The following is a 10094-nucleotide window of genomic DNA, read 5'->3' on the forward strand; positions in this document are numbered from 1 at the left end:
GGCGCCCTGCAGGCCCGCAGAGCCCAGGCCACCTCTGGGGGACGCCCAAGGAGAAGTTACTTGGATGTTTGTGTGTTTTTGGAAAGTGAGAGTGAGGTTGATGAGCAAAAGCAGGCCAGCAGGTCACCCCGATGCACAGGCGTCCCCCATTTTCAGTTTGCTGTGCCCTAGGTATTCACTTTGCTCTCGATCTTCTTCATGAACAGGAGGTTCCCTCTGGAAGAGATCCCGCAGGATGAGAAGGAAGCGGCCCAGTGGCTCCATAAGCTGTACCAGGAGAAGGTAAAGGCGAACAGCCGGGCTCGGGGCAGCTGCAGGCCGACCCCTGTGGGTCAGGAGTTCCCAGATGCTTCTTTCTCACTCTTTTCTTTCATTTTTCTTAATTGATGAGAAATTAGAGAACTAGAGGAAAATATAAGGATAACAGTGCTTATGTAACTATGGCGGATAATTGATCACGTTTGTTTCATTTTTCATGTAAAAGAAATTATAGATATATAACAGATGTATATATGTGTATGTATATGGTTTGCAAGAAGAAACACACTATAGATGACATGACAAGATTCTTATGATCATACCCAGCCCCACCTCCATTCCCCCATGGCATGCCTCATCCCTGACTCTTAATTCTGTTTTATTTTATATATACAAACATACAGGACACTAGATTTTTGTTTTCAGCAGTGAGGGAGGCTTAGATAATCAGAAAATCCTTTCAGTATATAACAAATATTTTGTTAAATCATTGATGAGCTTGCAAGAAAATAAGGGAAATCTCTAGGAATAATAAAAAAAAAAGGAGATGGATGCCCTAACCAGTTTGGTTCAGTGGTTAGAGCATCTGCCCTTGGACTGAAGGGTCCCGGGTCTGATTATGGCCAAGGGCACATACCTCAGTTGTAGGCTCAATCCCCAGCCCTGGTTGGGGCACCTGCGGGAGGCAACCAATCGATATGTCTCTCTCTCTGTGTCTTTCCCGTTCCCTTCCACTCTAAAAACCAGTGGAAAAATATCCTCAGGTGAGGATTAATAACAAAAAAAAGATGGAACTGAAGACCTGTAGTGAGCCTGGGGCTGACACAGCCACATTCTCCTGGTGGAGTTTGCTGGTCTCCTTAACCTAAAGTTTGCCTACCTGGAAACAGAAGGTAAGGGTGTGACCTGATTCAAGGCAGAAGTTGGAACTGGGAACCCAAAGCTGGAGCCCTCTGAGAGCTTTACCCTCAGAAAAGTTAAACAAAAACATCTACCTTCCAGCACAGGGAAATGACTTGAGTTTTCCTTTCTTGGTCTCAAAAAGTCCCCCTGGTAAGTCACAATCATAAGCCTGCCTGCAACCAGGTTTGGGGTTTGAATTTACACTAACAACATAGTTCAAGAACAAAGAGAAAATATCAACATAAAAAAGTGGTTCCAGGCAAATCTCTCTGGAGCTCCTAGAGAAGCATGTGCAAAACTGGAAGAACATGACTCCAATCCTAAACTGTCCACGATTTTCTCAGGTAAAATTCTGCTGGAGATGAGCTCAGAGCCAAAATCCATCATGGGCAAGACAGACAGAAAAACAAAATCCTCCAAAAACCTCAGCTAATGGAACTATCAGAGACTAAAATCAGTATTTTTGAAATGATTAAGCACAAAAGAAGGAACTGAAAAGAAAAGAGCAAGACCTATGGGAAAAATTAGTCAGATTTGGGAAAAACCAAGTAGAATTTACAGGCATGAGAAATCTCGTCATTGATAGTAAAACCTTAACAGATTAAATATCAGATGAGATACAGCTCAAGAGAAAATGAGTAAGAAGGATTTAGAAGAAATTACTCAGAATGCAGCCCAGAGGAAGTGTAACTTATGAAAAGGCTAAAAGATACGGAGAATAGACTGAGAGGTCCAGTAGGCAACTATCAGAAGGTCCAGAGAGAGAAAGTAGAGGGGATGGTGAAGAGCAGTTGTCACAGCGAATAACCATAAAACTCCTAGAATTGATGGACATAGATTTCATCATGTTCAAGAAGTACAGTCTGGGATACGATAAAAATAAAAAGAAATTCATCCCTGCTTGGCAATGAAATTCCAAAACACTAAAGACAAAAAGAGATCTTAGAATCACCAGAGAGAAAAGACAATAGTGGACCCATGCCAGAGGAAGTTGCAGCCTCAACCCATTGCCCAGCCTCCTTACCCTTGGGCTGTGAGCACTGAAGGGGGCTGTACAGTATAAAAAAAAAAGAGAGAGAGAGAAAAGACACTGCCCACAAAGGAACGACCATGAGGTTAGCAGGAGACATATCTCTTACTGCGTATCAGAATCTTTTAAAGTATTACACGTTTTATCCTCTTAATAACCATACACACACATTATACATGCACACACATGTATACAAAAAACAGTAAACCCAGAGGAGAACAAATAAAGATAGCATAAATTATTTAAACAGGAAGCAAAGCTACAAAAGAGTGAATCAGCGGCACCAAAAGCTTTTCCTTTAAAACTATTATAAAACAGAAGGCCTTGGGCAAGACTGACCAATTAAAAAAGAGTGATGACAGTAATAGGAATAAAAAAGATGACCCAGCCAAAGAGCAGAGAGTGAAAATAATATGAGCACTGTGACCAGCTTTATGCTCACACATTTGAAAACTTAGATGAAACATAATTTTGAAGAACAATGTAACTCTTTCCAGAAGAAAAAGAAACAGAAACACAGGCAGATAGGCAGGTGGACCTTGGATGCATCAGGCGGCGAAAGAGAGTGTGTCTCTGAATCTCCATCAGGTTTTAAAATGTTGAAACTCTGTGTAAACAAAGTGACAGGTGCAAGCAACAGTATTTGTTCAGCAGGAAATGAGAAGTGACCTGAGCAAATGAATACACAAATGCAGTGTATCTATTTCCTAATAATATACTTTTATATACTGTGGTGTTCTGTATTTTCTTTTTTTTTTTTTTAGCCATCAATGTTTTTTTCTATCTGTTGACAGTGACATAAATGGGTCAAATTCACCCCTTTTAGATGCTGCATGGTGTTCCGCCATCTGCTGATACCCTGTCCCTATCTGTGAACATTAGTTTGTTCCCACTTTGCTGTCCCCAGTGGGGCAGGTGCACGTGAAACAGACTAGAGTGGAAACATGTACAGATGCTCCCTGTGGCCTGGGTGAGCTTTGTTTCCCCCTGAGACGGGTTGCGTACGTGGACACTGGATCGCAATATAAAACGTGGTCCTAATTCAGAAAGGGAGGCGTGGACAGGGCCTGCCTCGGCCTTGGTTGTGGCCTCGGCCTTGGTTCATCTTCACCACCACCTACTGTAATCCCGCTGTGGGACCCCGGGCAGCGCTGGGCGAGAGAGGGAGGCAGGTCCCGTCCGCTTAGGGTCGGGTAACAGAGTGGGGGCGGCCAAATGAGCTTGAAAATGGCAGAAACGTGCTGAGGGTCACCCCGCGGTGTATGTGGGGCATGAAGGTCCTGGGTGCTCCGGGCCACATGCGGCCTCGAGCAGCGGGGCGACTGTCCCCTGTCCACAGGTTGGACGAGGCCGTGAGATGAGGTGTTTGTTAAGCTCCTCCCCCCATTTTTATATAACACACATTTTTATATAACTGTAGAAAATATTTTTCTTTTCTTTTTTTTTCTTAATAACTGTAGAAAATGGAATGTGGGAAATAAAATGGAAAAAAATAAAAACAGACAACATTGCACTCCTCCACGATCACGTGGGGTGCATCCTTCTAAGCGTGGTCCTACCCACATAGCCAGTCCTGCATACTTTTCGTTTAAATGGAATAACCTGGTACTTTAATTGTCACAGTGCACCCCTTGTTAACACGTCTGAGTGGTGGCTGCGGAGAAGTCTGCTCCATTGTTGCCCCTATGCCGGCCAGCCCTGCTCAGTGTTCACAACACGTTCCCCACCGTGCCGCTGCTGACGATCCCGCCGAGTGTCACCTCCCGTGTCTTCACGGGCTGCTCGCTCCTGTCATTAGCCTATAGGAAGTGGAGTAGGAGAGGTGAAGTAACTTTCCAGGGGTGAGAGCTGGCAGGGGTGATGCTAGGACTTGTGCTCTGCCCACTGCCCCCCAGGCCCCTGAGACAGCAGATGATGAGGGTCCCGGCTCACACTGCCAGTCCTGGGGTCACAGTGTCCGTCCTGGGCCAGGCACAGGCTCATTCTTTTCCTAGGAAATGTGTCAGGTCACAGGGTTTGTGGTTTTGTTTTGTTTTTTAATATAATTTTATTGATTTCAGAGAGGAAGGGAGAGGGAGAGAGAGAGAAACATCAATGATGAGAAAGACTCACTGATTGGCTGCCTCCTGCATGCCCCCTACTGGGTACTGAGCTGCAACCTGGGCATGTGCCCTGCCCGGGAATCAAACCATGACCTCCTGGTTTCATAAATCGATGCTCAGGCACTGAGCCGCTCCGGGTTTGTGTTTTTACAAGATTTTGGTGCAGGCAGCCAAGTTCTGTGTGAAGGTCATGCCCCTTCGTCTCCCGCCCACAGCGCACGATTGGTCTAGTCCAGGGGTGGGCAAACTTTTTGACTCGAGGGCCACAATGGGTTCTTAAACTGGACTGGAGGGCCGGAACAAAAGCATGGATGGAGTGTTTGTGTGAACTAATATAAATTCAAAGTAAACATCATTACATAAAAGGGTACGGTCTTTTTTTTTTTTTAGTTTTATTCATTTCAAACTGGCCGGATCCGGCCCGTGGGCCGTAGTTTGCCCACGGCTGGTCTAGTCCCTGGGGCACATTACAGGTGGAGCCATGTTTCAGTCACCACGTTCTTTGGGGTAAGAGCACAGCATGTGATGACACCACTTTTCCTGTGGACTCTGGCAGGATGCTCTGCAGGAGACGTACAACCAGAAGGGCGTGTTTCCGGGGGAGCCCTTCAGACCTGCCCGCCGGCCGTGGACGCTCCTGAATTTCCTCTTCTGGGCCACGGTTCTCCTGTCTCCTCTGTTCCGCTTTGTCTTGGGCGTCTTTGCAAGCGGCTCTCCCCTCCTGATCCTCACGTTCCTGGGCTTTGTCGGGGCAGGTAAGGAATGTGAAGGCTCCCACCGCTCAGGCCCAGGCCTGTCATGCCCCCCGTGGAGGCGCCCAGGCCTGCAGGCCATCGCAGTGCCTGGGAGGCATCAAGAAGATGGGATCCAAGCAAGGCCTGGGGCCTCAGTGCAGGCTCCAGCCACTCCGCTGCCGGAGTCATCTGCTCCATGGGGACTGGGCGTGGGCGGGGCAGAGGGAGGGTGGGAGGGCCTGCCTGCCACCCCACGGGCCTCCCAATAATGATTTTCCCAGTTGATCCATCTAACCCACCTTTCTCCTGTTTTAAAGCTTCCTTTGGAGTCCGCCGACTAATAGGAGTAACTGAAATAGAAAAAGGCTCCAGCTACGGGAACCAAGAATTTAAGAAAAAGGAATAATTAATGGCTGTGATTGAACACACTTAATTTGATGGTGGTGTCCGATTAACTCAATTAAAAACAGAACCACACACACAGAGGAAAAAAAGACACTTAGAAACTATTTTCTTATTAACTGGTGACTAATATTAACCAATAAACTTGAGCCAAGAGTAAAGAAATCAGAAAGCCTGCCGGATGGAGACTTCGCAGCGCACCGCAGGGCCGCCTGTCGCTGTGGGAGACCGGGGCGCGGAGGGCGGCGTCTGCTCTGGGCGGTGGCCCTGGGGTCCGGGATTCACCCAGCGCCATCGCTCAAGGACTCTGCTGGCCAGAGAGAGCCTCTGATGCTTTCTCTTCTTAAACTTGGGTCCCTTTTTTGTTTTTACCTGTGATTTCGGGAACTCACCCTGGCCCCTCGCCGCTCCCCTGCACCCCCAGCAAACTCTCTTCAGGACTGTTCCCCAGGCCTCCTGGGTGCAGATGTCACCGCATCTCTGGTCCCCAAGGCAACCAGCATCTTGGCTTCCGGACAGTAGGGTGGGGAGCGGGTGGGGGTGGGGCACCGTGGAGAGAATGCTCTGGGTGAGAAGCACACCCTGGGTGTCGGATGGATGGAGCCCGTGCAGGGCTGGCAGCTGGCAGCAGGCAGAGGCTGTGCCGTGTCCTCCCTAAGCCTGGGTGTGAGTGCTCGAGGGTGCGGTGAATGTAGCTCCTCAGGCCCTCCTCCCTGTGGCCCTGACTGCAGTCCCTCCATTGGGTGCTGGGAGGGGCCTCACTGGGCCAGTGCCTCTCCCCGCAGCCCCAGAACCTGTAATGCTGCTTAAGAAGCAGTGTCACCACCCAGCCTGTCTTCTGAGATGGTTGGAGACTGTTAACACAGGGCTGTTGGCCTCTAGAGATGCTATTTTCACAGTTGATCTGTTGGTGGCTCTCAAGTCCCTGATGAAAATGAGCTGTGGCGAGCCTTCCCCCATCCTGCCACCCTCCCTGCCCTGAGCAGGCACACGTGTCCGGCCGAGGCCTGCTTCTGACCAGGTGGGTGGCCTCCTAGCCTGGTGGTGCCCACACCCCTGGGTGCCCGGTCGAGTGTCTCCCCAGGTCCCGACAGCCTGTGCTTGACTCATGTCCTCTCAGCATCCTTTGCAGGCTTGGCCTGGAGGGAGGTTGGTCCCGCAGATGGAGCCTGGCCGGCTGGAGGCTGCTGGGCAGACAGAGTGGGAACCAGGGCTCCTCCCGCCTCCCGTGGCTCCGCTCCGCCATCCCACTGCACACGGCTGCACTGGACTTTCTTCTTAAACCTTCAAGTTGGTTTTTTTAAAGTCACATTTCCCGCCTCTTTTTTTAGCAAGGGAAAGAAAGCTAATGGGTATTATCTCTGACACACTGTAACCAGCATTCCGAATAGAGGCAGGTTGGATTTTCTAGAAAAATGGAGGAAAGAGACATAAAAGAAATTAGAAACTAAGTTGAAAGAACAATAATGTACTGGCCCTAAGTGTGTTTGGGAAAGATTTGTCAGGCTGGCGCGAAGGCTCGTAACAGCGATGCCCCTGAGGTTTAGGTTGGTGGCCGTGACGGCAGGTGCCGAGGACTGCGCCCCAGTTCTGTGCTGCTCGTGTCCCAGGGCGCGTGGATGCAACTCCTTGTGGGGCTGAAGGGTTAAAACAAAACAGTTCAAAATGCTTTTGTTCAGAACTAAGCCTGCTTGCCTCTGTCCTGAAGCACACCCCCCCCCCCCCAACTCCCTCAGGGTGAGTGGCCACCGTCGAGTTGATTTGTCTTCATACCGTGCTGCTCATCTGTCTTCATGCGTGTTCACCTGTGTCATTTGCTGAGTCACGAATGCCTAAATCAGCTTAAAGGAAACCAGAGGGAGGGTCCTCCTGGACGGAGCCCCACGGGAAAGATGCAGATTTAGATCTTCTACCACTTAGTTAATAGTCCTGGTTTCCCAGATAAGTCCCCTCCCCCTGAAATCAATTCATCATGTGCTGCGAATTCTACATCGAGTCAATGAATGAGCCATGCAGACTCCTGTGAATGGAGCCTGAGACGGGGTGTGGGTTTCCAGTCTCAGTGATTCCTTCCGATTTAACATGGATCAGCTCTTGCATTGAACACTGAGCCCTTTGGGAGCAATAAAAACTACACCAGGAATGTGCAGACTTTTTTTTTTTTTGAGAGAGAGAGAGAGAGTGGATTTTGCTTTTCATTCACTTCATAAGGAAAGGGGGAGGGGAGCTCTTTTAAATTTTTACCTTAAATTAATAAATTGCGGAATTGTGCTTTTCTTTATTCTTTGCCTTTACACCCACTGCTGAGTTCCATCTGTTGCTGATGCTACCATCACATTCAGGCTGAGCGTGGGCAGGCCAGGCTGGTTGCAGTCGCGGTTGTGCTCTCCAGGCGTAAAGGGCGGGTCCTGGGCCAGTCAAGGCCCGGAGGTGTTTGCTGCCTCTCCCTGCTGGGGGAGGTGTTTGCTGGCTCTCTCTGGGGTTGGCTCTGCCACTTGCTCTGTGCCTGGGAACCAGCCCCCTGCTCCTGCTGGGGGGTCGCTGGCTGTGTGTTTCTCAGCTCAGGCCAAGGCCCCACTCTCAGGTGCAAGTCTCCAAGTCCGGTGTCATCTTCCCCCTCTGTCTCCTGCCCCTGCCCAGTCCATGGAGTTTGGCCTGTGGGCCTTCCCCATGTGTCTAGCTGGGGGAGGCCGCAGTTCTTTGGGCCCCTCTGGGTGACTGTGATATTTCCATGGTGACTTTGTAGCAGCTGCCGGGGGGCTCTCTGGCTTCCCTCTCTGGGGTCCTTGTGGCAGCACCATGAGCAGTGACGGTGGGGAGCAGCGCGGCTGGTCAGAGGGAGAGCAGGGCATCGATTTTGAATGCTCGTTTTCCGTATGCCCCCCTTTTCTCCAAACCTGGTGGAGGGTTTGACATAGCTACCCATTGACAAGCATTTCCGCCAGAGAAAGCAGAGGGACAGGCCGTCCCCTGCTTGGTGACAGCCCATTGGAGGGGCCCCGTCCTCAAGAAGCACAGGATCCGTGTGATGAGCTCTGAATGTAGAAACCACTAAGCCATCACGAAGCAACAGCGGACACTGCACTTTTTTGCACAGGAACAGTGCAGGTGCGGTCACTGACCAAGTCTGACTCTGCCTTGTCCGTCCCGGTCCCGCCTGGCGTGCGGAGGCAGGAGGACCTCCTTACACTAAATTACGGAGCGTGATTTGGTCTGAAGGAAAGCGGTGGCTGCAGTCACGTGCAGTGCAGGGCTGTCTGGAGGCCGTCCCACACCCACGTGACTACGGTTGTGTCAGGTTTGGGGTAGAGGAGTCACTCTGCATGTCGCTTTGTCTCTGCCCGAGACACCTATAGGATAAGCCAAATAGAATCTCTTCAGCCCGGCTGATATTCAGCTGAATTGTTCAACCCTGAGCGTGAGCTCCTGCTGCAAACTTCTCACCAGTAGTGCATGCTTCCCCCAGCATGCAACACTTAGCGTCCAATGGTGTGACGTGGCTTCCAGCCCTCCTGCCGTCTACCGAGGCCGAGGGTTGAAACAGTGGGCCTGCCGTGCCCGCCTGCCTTCTCTCTGGAGGCAGCACGTCCCTGGCCCACGTGCCTGCCCCTTTGTATAGTGAGTTAGCTCCCAAAGCAAGGGCCAGCCTCTCCGAACGCCCAGGCCTGGGTGCTGGGTGCGCCTCCCTTCCCCCTCCCCACTCCTGGCCATACCACCCACTTGCACTGGGCCAGGCCAGGTGCATGCAGACATTCGGGTTTCACATTCTTGCCTATCAGGGCCAGGACACAAAAACACAGGGACAGCTCTTGGGTAGATGTCACATTGTGTTCTGTGTGATCGAGGGGTGGACACATGTGAGTTACGTGGCAGCACAAGCATTTGCCCGCTAGCTGATTCAGTGAAAACGGTGGCCTTCTCACACACCACTCGGGGAATTAAAGGACAAGACCACTTTCAGGGAGTCCGGGAAATTCCCAGAGACGCTGACACCAGTCGGCCTCAGTGGCAGCCAGGCATTCTTTTTCAGAGACAATTGGATCGCTTTAAATTTTTAAGCTTTGTAATGGCAAGTTCACCTGGAATTTCCTTTTCTCGTAAACTTTCCTTTCTTAACCTTTTTGTTGCATAAGCACTTGGACAGAAGTCAAAACTGTGAATGAGATACTGAAATGCACTAAATTGTATTAAATTAAACTGGAGTTACTTGATAACAATGAAGTAATGCATCGGATCTGCTTGTATTTATTGTCTCGGAGCTGTATGTTGTGACAATCAAATGTTACTTGTTTTCTAAATGCCAGGAAATTCAACTGGCTTCTTAACCATAAAGACCATCCGCAAGTAATGTACCACAAACTAACCGTTACCACGGAGACCGTCGGCAGGCACTCCCTGGAGATGGAAACCTCTCTGGAGAACCTCACAAACCACCGACTCAAGTGCACGTGACAGATGTTGGGGTCTTTTTCTATTGTTGACAATCGGCCATAGCTGACCACCGGCCAGTTTAAAGGGTGACACATTGTATACAGGGTGCAAATATGTTCTATGGACGTTCCTTTTTGTACTCTTCATTTTTACAAGTTTGCTACTCACAACGTTTATGTAGTTGAGGATAGAGGTATTTTTGGTCTATAGGAGCTGGGGGAGGGGGAGCAGCTA

At 49.9% G+C, this 10094-nt stretch overlaps 1 protein-coding gene across 5 annotated transcripts in view; it reads left to right on the plus strand.

Moving 5' to 3' along the window:
* The window catches only part of AGPAT3 (1-acylglycerol-3-phosphate O-acyltransferase 3), a 56626-nt gene extending 46980 nt beyond the window's left edge, over positions 1-9646 (plus strand). For all 5 annotated transcript variants that reach the window (XM_006099908.3, XM_023763527.1, XM_023763529.1 and 2 more), the window contains exons 7-9: positions 207-282; positions 4850-5048; positions 5345-9646. In XM_006099908.3, coding sequence (XP_006099970.1) covers positions 207-282; positions 4850-5048; positions 5345-5433 — 364 coding nt within the window. In that variant the 3' untranslated portion in view covers positions 5434-9646. The remainder of the gene's footprint in view (positions 1-206; positions 283-4849; positions 5049-5344) is intronic.
* Positions 9647-10094: the final 448 nt, after the last annotated feature.

Source organism: Myotis lucifugus, unplaced genomic scaffold (genome assembly GCF_000147115.1).
Source record: "Myotis lucifugus unplaced genomic scaffold, Myoluc2.0 scaffold_291, whole genome shotgun sequence".
NCBI lineage: Eukaryota > Metazoa > Chordata > Mammalia > Chiroptera > Vespertilionidae > Myotis > Myotis lucifugus.